Source organism: Rhincodon typus, chromosome 19 (assembly GCF_021869965.1).
Source record: "Rhincodon typus isolate 14 chromosome 19, sRhiTyp1.1, whole genome shotgun sequence".
NCBI classification, from domain to species: Eukaryota; Metazoa; Chordata; class Chondrichthyes; order Orectolobiformes; family Rhincodontidae; genus Rhincodon; species Rhincodon typus.
The window spans coordinates 56,339,944-56,355,316 of NC_063350.1; the positions used below are offsets into that span (position 1 = coordinate 56,339,944).

The 15,373-nt window shown below is 40.5% G+C and overlaps 1 protein-coding gene across 1 annotated transcript in view; it reads right to left on the reverse strand.

Annotated features, from left to right (window-relative positions):
• Positions 1-3,471: 3,471 nt before the first annotated feature.
• vapb (VAMP (vesicle-associated membrane protein)-associated protein B and C) overlaps positions 3,472-15,373 on the reverse strand; it is a 124,632-nt gene continuing 112,730 nt past the window's right edge. Inside the window, exons 4-6 of the mRNA XM_048608216.1 lie at positions 15,143-15,223; positions 9,167-9,337; positions 3,472-4,633 (exon numbers count right to left, since the gene is read on the reverse strand). Of these exons, the coding sequence (XP_048464173.1) occupies positions 4,475-4,633; positions 9,167-9,337; positions 15,143-15,223 (411 nt within the window). The 3' untranslated portion in view covers positions 3,472-4,474. The remainder of the gene's footprint in view (positions 4,634-9,166; positions 9,338-15,142; positions 15,224-15,373) is intronic.

Sequence of the window (15,373 nt, forward strand, 5' to 3'; positions counted from 1 at the left end):
AATCGTAAATGTAACTTGCAATATAACTTTTGCTTACCACACAAATGACTAATGTGGTATATGAACCTCAGTGCCAGTGTGATGCCAGTTACATGTCCCAAAGACTGGTGGTTTGTGCATAGTACAATCTGTCTTTCAGCTGTTTGCAACAAAAAAGGTACTGACTGTATCCAACTAGCCCATGCTTCCAAAACTCAGAACATACCATGCGATATTAGATGTGATTTTGTGATTAGACATTTACTAACTAATCTTCAGCGTGCAAACAATTATGATGACAACCAATTTAAGATTCTCATTCTGGCTTGCAAAGTGGCACAGTTACGTGTACTGGAAATGACATATAGTAACATACAGGGTCCTGTTCTTTGCAGGCAGAGAGGAAAAAATACACGCACCACTCCAATTTCAACTCCAGAAAATAGGAGAAAGCCAGTTGCTGGTTCATTTCTCAGGTCAATGTCTTGAATGATCTAAGTCAACAATCATTTAAAAATTGAAAGCTTATAAAAAAGCTGAGACCACAGCTGGAATACGGTGGACAGTTTTAGTCCCATTATATATGGAAAGACATACAGGCATTGGGGGCAGTCCAAAGGAGGTTCACTAGGTTGATACTGGGCATTGGGGCACTTTCTTAAGACTAGAGGCGGAGTAGGTTGGGCCCGTGTTCATTGGAGAGTAGAGGAATGAGAGGCGAACCATACAAAATTCTTAGGGTGCTTGATAGGTCAGATGCTGACAGGTCGTTTCCCCTTCTGAGAGAGTCTAGCACCAGATAACATAAAGGGTCTGAAATACCCAGTTTGATAGGCATAGCCTATAAAAGTTAAAGATCCTTCAAAAGTATCCTAGCTATAAATATAGATAGTAAGAGGTCACCAATTTAGGACAGATAAGAAAGAATTTCTTCACAGGGTAGTGAATCTTTGGAAATGTTTACAACAGAGGGCTGTAAAGGCTGGGTCAAAGCTGAGATAGCCAGATTTTTAATCAATAAGGGACTCAAACATTAGAGGGCTAAAACAGGAGAGTGAAACTCATGATTATCAGTTCAGGCATGATCTCATTGAATGGTGCTAAATGGCTTATGGTCTTAGCAGTTAACTGTCAGTCATCTTCTAAGTGGGTGCATTTTCTATGGCAACACCCTTACAAATCAGTGTCCACTTGCCAATCAGTAGTCTCTTCATAGTATAAATATTGTTTTTGCTTTCCACTGATAATCTTATGAATTGTTTTGATCTGTGCAAGATGAAAAGTTTTGACAAAATGTCTTTTTCAGCAATACTCAAGAATATGTGTTCTTCACTTGATCACCTTGAATCCTCCATGGAACCAAATCATTATCAGCTTCTCTTCAGAAGTAATACATTGACCGTTCAATGTTGGCTGTACAAGTCACTGGGTTAAGGGCAAAAATTTTTCTTTAAAGGAATTTGAAAGTTTTTTCCCCCCTGAAACACAGTTTAAAAACAAGGGATTCCCCATTCAATCTTTGATAGGATAAGAAAATCCTCAGCATATAGATCATGAATCTTTCGCATTTTCTTTCCCAGACAGTTGTGGAGGCAGGCTTATTAAATATTTTTAAGGCAGAGCAGTAGGCAAAACTAACAAAGGAGCAATGGTTATTCAGGGTAGGTGGAAATGTGAAATTATGGGCACCATCAGATCACTCGCAATTTTATTGAATGGCATAGTAGAGGGACCAAATGGCCTGCTCCTAATTCCTATGTAATTTAGCATGCTTAGTTAAGCTGCAGTCAAACAGCTTGCTTGCCTCAGTTTCCCTGCATGCAGAACTTATTGTGCTTCAGCCCTAAAGCATCACATCCCAAAATCATTCTTGACATTCTTTTCTCAGCATGTCCCTTTTTTTATACTCATGGAAACTTCAGCAGAGAAAGAGACAAGTGGTCCATCTTGCAATGATCCACCTCTTTTGCTGCTTCTCCTCTGTCCCTGTGGTCATCTAATTCAGTTTTAATAGCTACTTGTCCAGTGATACACAGGAGTTTGAAGGTTAGAGCTCAAAAATTAGATAATGCATTCAAAATTGATTGATTAGTCATCGATAACAAGTTTGTTTCAACTGGCAGATGCACTGTTAACTTTGTTCCTTTGGAGTCCAAGCCTTGTCAATGAGCGACCAGCAATTGCACTCGATAACTAGAACCTTCTCCTACCTTTGCTAACGAATGCTGCAGCCCCAACGTTTGCTTTCTTCCTGCTTCATTAGGTTTTAAATGTTTTGTTTATCTGCACTGTAACTATCTGGTCAGATCTAACTAACTTGCACATCAGATTCACCATTAGTTTTTCATTTGCTGCATCTCTGGTTAGGATTTATGTACGGGATATGTGGAGCATTGGTAGCATCCCTACCTCCGAGGCAGAGGGTTCAAGGCCCACCTGCTCCAGAGGTGTGATTTAACATGTCTGAACAGGTTGATTAAAAATCTCTACATTGAGAAGAGATTCAGTAGTACTGCTGGCAGACTTGTAGTGCTTGTGAACTGTGGCCTACTAGTATCTGGCCTTGAGTCACCGCGCTTTTGTAAATTTCTAGTTAACTCGCTAATAAATTTCAGACTACTTCACTGAAAAATCTGATCTCAAGTCAACTGCAGTGGCCATTCAACCTTTCCAGGAATGACTCCAAACTACCTCTCAACTTTGAAGATGACTTTGTATACGGTATGTTAGATTATAGATGTTTCTTTTTAATTCTTTCACAGGATGTAGATATCACTAACAAGTCTCAAATTGCCCGAGAGAAGATGGTGGTAAGCTGCTTTCTTGATCCGCTGCAGTCTTTGGGCTGTAGGGATGCCCAGTGTGCTGTTAGGGAGTTCCAGGATTTTGACCCAGCAGAGATGAAGGAACAGTGACATATTTTCAAATCAGGAAGGTGAGTGGTTTGGTGGGAGCTTGCAGGTCTTCACATTGCCACAGCCATTCTAGGTGGTAGAAATTGTACGTTTGGAAGGTGTTGGCAAAGAAGTTTTGGTGAGTTGCCACAGTGCATCTTGTAGTTGGTACACCCTGTGAATCAGTGAAGGAAAGTGAATGTTGAGGTTGGTGCATAGGATATAATCATGCAGGCAGCTTTCTGCTGAATAGTGCTGAGTTTCAGCTGATTATGAAACTCCACTTTCCTGGATAAGTGCATGAAGGGGTCATCCCACAGTACAATGCTAGACATCTTGGCTGTGTTTGGAGTGAGCATTTTATATTGCACATTATTCAGATGTATGTTGGTGGATGGATGGCTGCATCTGGTAGCAAATTAACATTCAACGTGCTAGAAGAATGATAATAACCTTACTGTGCTGCAGCATATATCCATGTTGAGATATCTAACCCATTGGATGCAGTAGCTATGCAACTTCTGAAGGAACAACTGCAGGCAGAAAGTTCCAAATACAAGCAAACAGAGTTCTGGAAAACAAACAACATTGAGCAAACTAATTTAAATTTGGGTCTTTATTAAGATGCTACATAGCCAAACAGAATTGGTCATTACAGCATAGACTATTTGACTACAGTACTAATATTCATTGTATTCTCTCTGATAAACAGTTAATTATATACAAAATAGTTGCCCAACTGCTGTAGTCCAATATTGGATGATCAAAGCTGATAGTACACATCTAATTTCACTGTAGTGCCTAAGGGATGTGTGGGGGCGACTATCCCATAATGTGGTTCTCAGCAGCAATGGCCTTGTCAGTCCACCGAGCTCCCAAATGCAGGTTGAGCGAATAGCAGGTAACAGTATTTGACTTTAGTTCCTTGTATTAAGTGTGAAATGGAATACACAAGGTCCTTTATTATTTGTCAAATAAAAGCATGGGACAATACATTAAAGAGTAAATGGATCTAGCCATTTGTTTTTTTTCTATTCTATTTTCTTTCTAACCCCAACATGGGCCACTTTGAAAGACGGCATTGACTGAAACTGTTCAACACTTCTCCCTTTCAGGGTTGGGAAGGACATGGCTCTTTTGAAAATATTACATGGCGTCGGTAACCTTTCCTTCCCAACAAATCCCCACCAGTTATACACACCAGGTAGAGACAGCGCCAGCATTCATTTAGTGTACGTAAAGCGGTAATCCTGTGACAGGTACCACAAGCTTACATGATTAAAATGACACCTTAAATATGCCGTTACCACATCAAAATGTTGTCCCTTGTCCCTCAGCCACCCACCCCACCCGACGATGTGAGAACTCTCTGTGCGTGCAACTTACTGTACAACTTTATAATTAACACAAGGTTTCTCCCGATTATCTTACTGTACTTGTGCAAAGGGGTAACTGAAAGGCAAGAACCTGTGAGATGCTGTACAATAAAGTGTTTTTTTTTTATTTTAATTTTTGATCGTGAAATCATTTCTACCCCATGATATGGCAGATCAAACAAAAAGACAATCCAAGCTAACAGACCACCAGCATGCTGCCTCTGTCTACAACACCAGCTTTCCCACAATTGTCCCCAGGATAAAGAACAGGACAACCATAGCGATCATCCGAGTGGCAGGTCCTTCTTCTTTGATCATCACATTCTTGGATAGTATAGGATTCCCAAGCTGAGGCACCCTCCTCATTCGCAGCCCATCATCCTCCTACAGTACAAAAACAGTTCAACATGTCCTTTAATCATGAGGGTTTGCAGACTGAGGTGAGCAACAGAAGGTCTTAGCAAAAATTTGTAGCTCAGCTGGCAGTAAAAAGACACAACCAATATTCACTTGTCTCAATACACACAGACAGTGAAGGCCATCAGTTTGACTGGAACGAAGTGACCATATTGGGACAAGTAAACACCAGACATGCAAGGGAATTTTTGGAAGGCTAGTTCTCAATATGGGATTCCATTAACAAACACATAGAAATAGACCCCGTAGTGTGACCTCGCACTGTAAAAAAATCATCATATAAAATCGTGTTATAGGGAAATCGCTACAAGAAATCACTACATCTGCACAGCAGAAAGTTTGCGTTATCCAAACAGTGTCCCCTACTTATCAAGCACATTTACAACCAATTCGCGTTAACGAAACACGCGTTATATATTTAGAACACGGTGACTTTTGTTAAAGTAATGATTTGAAACATTTTTGCCCCATAATCAAACATGGTTCCTACTTATTTATTTTTCATGGTAATGCAATCTGACTGGTAAAGATTGGGCACTGCAGGTTGGAAATCCCTGCACTAACCTACTTATCATTATCATTGGAATCATTATTACAGCAAAGACGTGTTGAAAAGCCTTTCTCTGTTGTTCCATATGGAATTACCTAGGCAGTGTCAGTCTCTAGTAAGTGGGTAGTAGCTCACACTGAAATTCCAAAATTATAGTAGAATTTCAAATCACCTGTCAATTCGGAGTTGAATGTTTTTTTCTATTGAGAAATAAAAACCATACATTTAATTATATTATTAATGGGAATTACTTATCCTACTACAGGCAATTTGCTTTTTGCCAAACTTTCATTTTGCAGCTCCCAACAATTTTTATTTTATGCAGGTTTTTAAAAGAGAGGTTTTCTAGCTAAAGCAAGTTGCTGATCCTTGGCTTACTGCCTTAACTCACTGCAACAGGTCATCCCTTAAATCATCAGTCCCCACTTTACTCCTGCACCCAAGATGCTGAGCAGAATTTTGCTATGTAGCTGTAAAATCAAAGGACATTTTTTTAAAGCTAAATAGAGACATGTTGACATTCACATTGGCAGTGAACAACATTTTAGGAGAACTACCTGTATGCATTCAAGTGATACAGCTATACTATGTTTTTGGTTTGAGCAACAGGCTTTAAGTTGCCACTATTATTGTTTTTTTATATAACCAATGTATTAAATTTTTTTAAAAAAACAATGTTGCTGGAAAAGCTCAGCAGGTCTGGCAGCATTTGTGAAGGAAAAAACAGCTAAGGTTTCCAGTCCGGTGACCCTTCTTCAGAACAGTTCCTCAGTTCAGAGGAAGGGTCACCGGACCCGAAACGTTAGCTCTGTTTTTTTCCTTCACAGATGCTGCCAGACCTGCTGAGCTTTTCCAGCAACTTTGTTTTTTCCCCTGATTTACAGCATCCGCAGTTCTTTCAGTTTTTATTAAATTTTTAAAAATGTGCTAGTGGAAGTTTTTATTTAAAAATCACTTGAATCAATAGCCAAATAAATTCTTAATTCTTAGGATAATACATATAAAGCTTGCTTCAAAGGTAATTTAGATGACAAAATTACACAGACTTCATGCAGAGAGTTAAGAATCTTTGTAACTCTTTACCTCAGAAGGTGCAAATGCTCTTTGGTTTATTATTCTTAAGGCTGAGATTTTTTGCCAGATTTTTTGGTCTCTCAGGGATCGAGGGGTAAGGGGATAGCTGGGAAAATGGAACTGAAGGCCCAAGAAAAGATTCCTCTCAGATGGGCATAAAATATCCCACAGCACTATTTCAAAGAACTAGGGTATTTGCCAGTTGTCCTGACCAACAATTATCCCTTGGCTATCATCAACAGAATTAGAATTAGAACTAGATTTATTGTCACATGTACTCAAGTTACCAAAGAGCAGGAGTACAGCGAAAAATGTTGAATATCACCAACTCGCAGCGACATGTAGGTACAAATCTTAGGTACAAGAAAATAGAGAAAATGAAGAAAGTTATACTATGTGTATCTTTAATATAGTGTAAGTTAGGAAAATAAGAAATAAAGCTAAAAATATAGATATCACAGTCTTTCTATAAGGGCTATAAACAGATGACCTGCTTATTACTACATTGTAACAAAGCAAGCCCACAAGTAGCAAACTGGCTACCAGATTTCCCATGCTACAATAGTGTCATATGGCACAGAAAAAATGCTTCGGTCCAACTCATCCGTACCAACCAGATATCCTGAACTGATCAAGTCCTATTTGCCAGCGTTTGGCCCATATCCCTCTCAACCCTTCTTATTCATATACCCATCCAGATGCCTTTTAAATGTTGTAATTGTTCCTGCCTCCACCAATTCCTCTGGCAGTTCGTTCCACTCATGCACCACTTTGTGTGAAAATGTTACCCCTCATGTCCTTTTTAAACTTTTCCCCGTCTCATCTTAAACTTATGCCCTCTTGTTTTGGACTTCCCTACCCTAGGAAAAAGACCTTGGCTATTCACTCTATCTATGCCCCTAATGATTTTATAAACCTCTATAAGGTCTCCCCTCAGTCTCCAACACTCCAGGGAAAACAGCCCCAGCCTATTCAGCCTCTCCCTATAGCTCAAACCTTCCAGTCCTGGCAACATCCTTGTAAATCTTTTCCGCACTCTCTCAAGTTTAACAACATTCTGAGCAACCAGAATTATATGCAGTATTCCAAAAGTGGCTTCACCAATACCCTATACAGCTGCAACATGATGTCCCAACCACCCTGTCTACCTGTGACTCCACTTTCAAGGATCTATGCACCTGCATCCCTAGACCTCTGTTTGCCAACAGATCCCAGGAGCCTACCATTAAGCATACAAGGCCTGTCCTGGTTTGCCTCACCAAATGCAACACCTATTTATCTAAATTAAACTCCATCTGCCACTCCTTGGCCCGCTGGCCCAGCTGATCAAGGTGCCGTTGTACTCATCATAGAATCCCTACAGTGTGGAAACAAGCCATTCGACCCCACAAGTCCACACTGACCCTCCGAAGAGCATCCCACCCAGACCCATCCTCTACCTTTCCCCTGTAACCCTGTATTCCCATGCCAACACACAACCTACACATCCCACAACACTATGGACAATTTGGCACAGCCAATCCACCTAACCTCCACATCTTTGGACTGTGGGAGGAAACCTGCAGAAACTCACGCAGACATGGGGAGAATGTGCAAACTCCACATTCCACTCTGAGGGTGGAATCGAATCCAGGTCCCTGGTGCTGTGAGGCAGCTGCGCTAACCACAAGCCACCGTGCCACCCTGAGATAATCTTCTTCACTGCCCACTACACCACCTATTTTAGTGTCATTTGCAAACTTACTAAGCATGTCTGCTATAGTCACATCCAAATCATTTATACAGATGACAAAAAGCAGTGGACTCAGCACTGATCCTTGTGGCACTCCACTGGTCAAAGGCCTCCAGTCTGAAAAACATCCCTCCACTACCGCTCACAAGCAAATTTTGTCTCCAGTTGGTTATCTCCCCCTGGATCCCACGTGATATAACCTTACTAACCAATCTACCATGCAAAACTTTGTTGAAAGCTTAATTTAAGTCCATATAGACAACACCTACTGCTCTGCCTTCATCAATCTTCTTTGTCACCTCTTCAAAAAACTCAATCAAGTTATTGAGATGTTATTTCCTCGGCACAAAGCCATGCTGACTATCCCTAATCAGTCCTTACCTTTCCTAATACATGTAAATCCTGTCTCTCAGAATCCCCTCCAACAGCTTACCCACCACTGATTTAAGGCTCACAAGTCTATAGTTCCCTGGCTTTTCCTTACAGCCTTACTAAGAACACAGAACTGTACAGCACAGTACAGGCCCTTCGGCCCACGATGATGTGACGAACTTTTATCCTAAGCCTAAGGTCTATCTAACCTCCACCCCTACTTTTATACTATCATCCATATGCCTATCTAATAGCTGCTTAAATGCCCCTAATGAGGCTGACTCCACTACCCTCTCCGGCAATGCATTCCACGCCCCTACCACTCTCTGAGTAAAGAACCTATCTCTGACATCTCCCCTATATCTACCTCCACTCACTTTAAAACTATGCCCCCTCGTAATAGCTACCTCCACCCGAGGAAAAAGTCTCTGGCTGTCTACTCTATCTATACCTCTGATCATTTTGTACACCTCTATCAAGTCACCTCTCATCCTTCATCATTCTAAAGAGAAAAGCCCTAGCTCTCTCAACCTTTCCTTGTAAGACCTTCCCTCCATTCCAGGCAACATCCTGATAAATCTCCTCTGCACCTTTTCCAACGCTTCCACATCTTTCCTGTAATGAGGCGAACCAGAAATGGACACAATACTCCAGATGTGGCCAAACCAGGGTTCCAAAGGATTCCACAGCTGCAAAGTGTTTTGGATATCACAAGGTTGTGAACAGCAAAAATGCAAGCTTCTCTTTTCTGTTTACATCCTGGGAGCCTCACCTTTAACTGTTTGTTCTCCTCTCGAAGTCTCTGAACCTCTGATTTAAGTATCCTGCAGTCGTCCATCACTTTCCTCAAGTCCAAATCATCTGAGGAGCTGGTTGATTTTGTCATCATGGAGGCTTCTGTTTTCAGTGAAGTGGAAGTGACTTTATTCATTTCCAGCTCATGCTACAGAGAATGGTCCAAAAATATTTATGAAATGAAATGAAATAAAAATGCCACATCTGAGTGTGAACCTATCTAAAATTATTTAGATTAGAATGATTAACATTGATATCAGTTCTGTTATAAGTCAGTGACACAGGAGATAAGGATTTTGCTCATTGTCAGTTTGGCTAATTAGCAGCATTCTCACCTCCAAGTGAGGTTGTCATTGGTTCAAACTCTCCTACAGGACAGCAGCAGATAGTCTGGTCCACAGGCCAATGCAAACACTGAGCAAGGACTGCACTGATGGAGTTGTCATCTCTTGATGAGAATTTCAGCTAAGATCCTGCAGGCATAAGATCCTAAAGCAGGGAGCTCTCCTGGCTAATGTTCATTCCTTAATCAACATTGAAATCAATTCACATGGTCACCTGTCTTGCTGCTTGAGGGACTGTTTGTGTGTTTGTATTGGCTACTCTGGTTATGAAACCATATTGAAAATAAGAATGTACTGGCTTTAAGTGACTTAAGGGTGGCATGGGAATGTGAAAGATCACCATATATTCAAGTTCCTTCTTTCACTGAAACAAATAGCACAAAGTTTTATCCCCCTCCTGCATAAGTATTGGACTATTCAAAGGACAAGCACTGAAGAAAGAACTCCAAACTGCCCAGCTCTACATCAGCAATACTAGTCTTGCTGGCACTTAAATCTGACAATGCATGGCCTTTGAGAACTTCGATTATCAGTCACTTCTACAGAACAATGCTCTCTAAGTATGGTTGCTCCACTAAGACCCTTCTTAATGTTTCTGCTTCGGTTGAAGTTGTACACAGGTCCAAGGAGTGAAAAGACTGTTGTATTACGTTCAGATGTAGGTGTGCCTGTTGATGCATGGATTTATAGAGATTTCAGGACATAGTGATTGGTGAAACATTCTAACAAAAACAATACAATCAGAGACAGATGTCACTGAAAAATTGTCAGCGACTGAAGTAACTTTCTTTGAAGGTTGAGGGATCCTGTGGAGTGTGCTCCACGTCTTCTCACTGTCGCCTGAGTCATTCCATTGCATGAGCATTGAAAACAAAGGTAAAGATAAATGAAAGATAAAACTGGAACAGCAATAAAAGCAGAAAGTGCCAGGAATGGAGAGCAAGAGCAGTCAAAGTCTGAAATGGAAAAGACAGGTGCATGTATTAGACCATTCATCAGGGTATTAGCACTGACTTCCCAGCGTTTGTAATAAAACAACTGGGATGTGGATGTGGTGAACACTAGGCTGTTTATTTTGTGCGCTGTCCTCGCCAAGGACAATCACAAAGCTATTAATTTCAAATGGGTACACTGTTTAGTTTTCAAGTGGGTTGCATGCCTTTAAGGGTATTATTACAAATCACCTAAATCTTATTTTAGTGAGTCTTCTCACACACACACACACATACATACATAAGTGCACATAAGCACTTATTCAGTACACAAGGTATCTGGCATGGACCTTGAACAGATAATACTTGTTCACATGTACAGATACATTGTGTCAAGGGTAGGGATGCCATGATAATGTTGAACATTACAACTGATGTTGCAAGAAAAATATCTACTGTGTCAAGAATAACAATATTTAAAACCATGTTCTTGCCCTGATTATGTGTCCTGTAATATATTGTCACACTATATTTAATGAGGTAGTTTGAATTGTCAGAGTTGCCAGGTGTGGGAGTTCCTGTATTTCTTTTTGTTACACACCACAGATCACCAACTCTCAATGGGGAAGGGTGACATGGAGAGGTGAGTATAAGATTGTTTATTATTTGGATGATACTGTACCTCACCAACATTAAGTGATGGAATTCCTCACACTGCAGGGTAAATGAACCCTGAGCAGGGAGGACCACTTCCAGGAATTCTGCACAAACAATGACAAAAGTTGTAGTCAGTTCAACAACATTCCTACAATGAGTTCCTGATTTCCACTCCACACTGGAGATACAGCAGATTGAGAAAATAAATATATTTATGGAGTGGAATCTGGATAACTGTCCAAGTAACATTCTCTTGCACCCCGGGCAAGGAAAGCAACAGGATTTCCAGATTTATCGACATCCTGTCAGAAGTAAAAAATTCAAAATGGCAAAGACTATCAGGAGTCCTTGTATGAGACATCCCTCGATTGCAATGAGACCCCATTATCACAGCACATGATGGGATTATATAATTCCATTCTTTAAGGGAGGCTAGTAATATGGTATAGTAGAAACATGATCTTATTTCCAATACAGTCCCACTATTTGAACTATGGTTCATGTGATATGAACAGTAGTGATATTGGTACTAAAATCAGTATGTGCTTGAAGGGGAGTATCACAACACATACATTATATATCATGACATCACCACACCCAAGAACTGGTTAGGACAAAATAGTCAGTCCAAGACAACATTAATCTCACAACCGTGAGGGATTACATTCACATCCTTACATTTCTCTTTCTGTGTACCGGACGCCACTGAAACATTAAGAGAAAATGATGCAGAGTTAAAATTACAAATACAGCACATCTGGTCTTTTAAAATTCAACAACAAATATTTCCCATATCTGCCATCTCTGCCCCAACACTGATATTGAAAAATTTTTGATTTGCACAGTATGTGGCTGTGACACAGAAGCAGTTGATAGGTCAAGTTCCAGCAGAAGCACTTCTTTCATATTTTGAGTGAATTATAAGCATTTTAATTAAATTTTATAGAAGGCTATTAAGAACTCTGTGACTTTGTTAGCCCTTTCAAGTTGGCCTAACTCCACTCTTTTCTCCCAGAAGGCCTGGAAATGTTTCCTTTTCAAGTATTTATGTTGTAGGTGTCTACCTATTGTAAAGATGACAAAATCTCCCTCAACTCATTCTCACCTTAGATACCAGTGAACTCAAATAATGTAACTTACCCATTTCCATCTGGCCAATTTCTGTGCTTCTCAAGCTGGAGTTGTAGTAAGGTTTGACAGCTGCTTACAGCCGTTTAGTATGTGTGGGCCTGGTGTGGAGCCAGGTTATATGATCTAGGTCTCACAGCTATGGTCATCAGACACCCACATTCATGTACTTTCATTTTGGGATACTGACTCGATGCTGGGATCCTGGATGATTTTGAGTTCCACAGCCTAGGGGCGATAAGTTACGAATTACAGCAATCCAAGAGCAGCTCCAATTGAGATTGGAAAAACCTGTACAGGTTATGTGGTCTCACAGCTTGTATGGTGTAGCTCCCCACTTCATGGCGCTTGTCAAGCATTGTAAAAGACAGCTTCTCCAACCTAAACTCTGAACTCAATGTCTCAATGGAAAGAAAAAGAGAGAGAGAGAGAGAGAGAGAGAGAGAGAGAGAGAGACACACACACACACAATCTGAACATGGGGCCATAAGTATAAGATGGTCATTAAGACTCTTGTGGTAGAGTGATAGCGTCCCTATGTCTCAGCCAGAAGACCCAAATTCAAGTCTCACCTGCTCCTAAGCTGTGTAATAACATCTCTGAACAAGCTGGTTTGAAAATATCTTTCAGATAGTCATTCATAAGTCCATTAAGGAATTTGGGGGAAACTACCTTGCCTAGAGAATGGTGAGGATGTGGAACTCACTGGCACAAGGTGGTGAAGTAAATCGAATAGATGTATTGAAATTGAGGTCTTATTTAATGAAGTAGGATGGGATGAGATTCATATGAGGACACTGAGCAGGGACATGGTCCTCGAACCGTTGGGACAAAGGTACTGTTAAATACAATCTAATACGTAATTAGATGAGGTCAGAGATACGGCTGATTGTAGTCTAATCAGGTGTGTTGTCCAAAACATCACTGCTTTCTGGCATCAAGATGGGTGTGAACAAGATAAAACAGCAATCCAACTCGAGTGAAGCCTGGCCCCATTATAAATCAGGGTACACTTCATAGATGAGCCAGCTTCAAAGTGGTCCAATTACTACATTGGTGAGGTAACACACAATTCAACAGTGAGAAAATTTACCACAGTCAGTTACTTACCAAGAAATTTCTGTGTGTTTTCATTACTGTGAAAGCTCACCGTGTTCTGGTTAAAATATTCCATTACTCTTACAATGTTAGTTGATTTCAGCGGATCAATGGATATTTACTGCAGATTGTAATGAATGTTCAAAACAATGCTTTAGAGCAATTTGCTCCTTTGTCCAAATACCAATCTCAGCCCATATCTCATCCTATTGGTGCTTTCAGAGGAGTCGCAAAGGCTGGTTAGTGGTTTTTCTGTATTGTCGAAAGCCTGCCCTCAGACTGGGCACTTTATTATTTCAATGTTATTAATGTCTATTGTCCTTTAACAGGGCATGGACACATTTAGGAGCCTATAAACACAGTTGCAACTCATTTCCAATATGCAAAAGGATGAGGAGAGGAATAAATGGGCATTAGGATAGAAGTCTGAATAAAGGAAACTTCATCTCTATTTTCAAAAGCGGTTCAATAGAGACACATTAAAGAAAGGTTATTGTGCAAGATTCAGGATGTTGGGGAAGGGCTAAACAGTTTACAGAGGATTGGTTGACTGACAGGAAATTCCAAAATCAAAATAAATAGGCCATTTTCAGATTATCGAACTGTAACCAGTAGACTGTCAACAAATTATGATCTATAATAATGACTTTGATAATGGAACCAAGTACACTGCAGCCATTTTTGCTGACAGTGTAAAAATAGGTAGGGAAAAAAAAGTCGTGAGAATCTGATTGAAAATACATGATTCTTAGACAGCTTGCAGGTTAGATTATAAGCGATTGTACCACTTGTGAGGGAATGTAGAACTACGGCTCATAGCTTCATCGTGTCACCATACTATAGGAAGAATGTCATGGCAGTGGAGGTGGTGCAGAGGAGGTTCAACAAGATGTTGCCCGAGTTGGAGCATTTTAGCAATGAAGAGAGGCTGGATAGATTTGGCTTGTTTTTTTAGAGCAGAGAAGGCATGGGGAGGGGGTTTCCTGATTGAAGTGTATAAGATTCTGAGGGGCGTGAACAGAGTAGATAGGAATCAGCTGCTCCTCTCAGAGTCAAGAAGGTAAAATTTTAAGGTGAAGGGCAGGGGAATTTGAGGAAATTTCTTTTCACCCAAAGGGTGGTGGGAATCTGGAACGCACTGCCTGAAGCGTAGTACAGGCATGAAACCTCTCAGCCTTTTAAAAGTACGTGGATGAGCACTTGAAATGTCTTAACATGTACAAAATGTCTGGTTCCTCTGTTGGCAAAGGCAGAAAATGAAATGATAGTAAATATACACAAACATCCAATTATAGCATACATCATAAAATCCAACTGAGCCAAGTGTTGATGACCAGTGGAGAGAGTGTGTTCGTATTCCACAGTTGATCAACATGATTAGAGGTGGGAAAACGGACAATAAAAGAGTAACACTCAAGTGAGCGACAAACAATGGCCATGTACAAAAGCAGAATGTGACCTCACCAACACGAGATTTGATTGTTTAGCTGGTACAATGCCTAGTTGTGTGTAGCTGAAGTCTGTACATTCAATCAACTCTCTGTCTTGGAGCTTCCTGCCATTTTCATCAAGTTGGTGGTCAAAATTAGACTGAATTATGTCTCAGTTAGGCATCTAATTACTCTGGTCATAAAATGCCCGCTTTCTGTGTTCCAACTTCTTTAGGTACCCAATTCTGTAGCAAGGATACTTTAGTCAATCAGCATCAAGTGATCATGAAGTGATCTTCGTGGGAAAATAAACGGTGCTGGGGTTCCCCTCCCTCCCTTCCAGACAAGACCCTTTTCAACTTACTGTTTTCTCATTCTCAGAGGGCATTTCAAAGACACACCGCAGCTTGGAATCCATTAAGTCATCTGGCTTCGCCTCTTTCCACTGGAAACAATCAGTAAACAGGTTAAGCATTTCATCACTGACAATCCCTTGTAAATTAGCATATGAGGAAGAGGGGCTGCTGCTAATCCATTCCACACGTATGTGGTCTATTATACCAGGAAATGGAATATTTGGAAGATCTCATGTAGT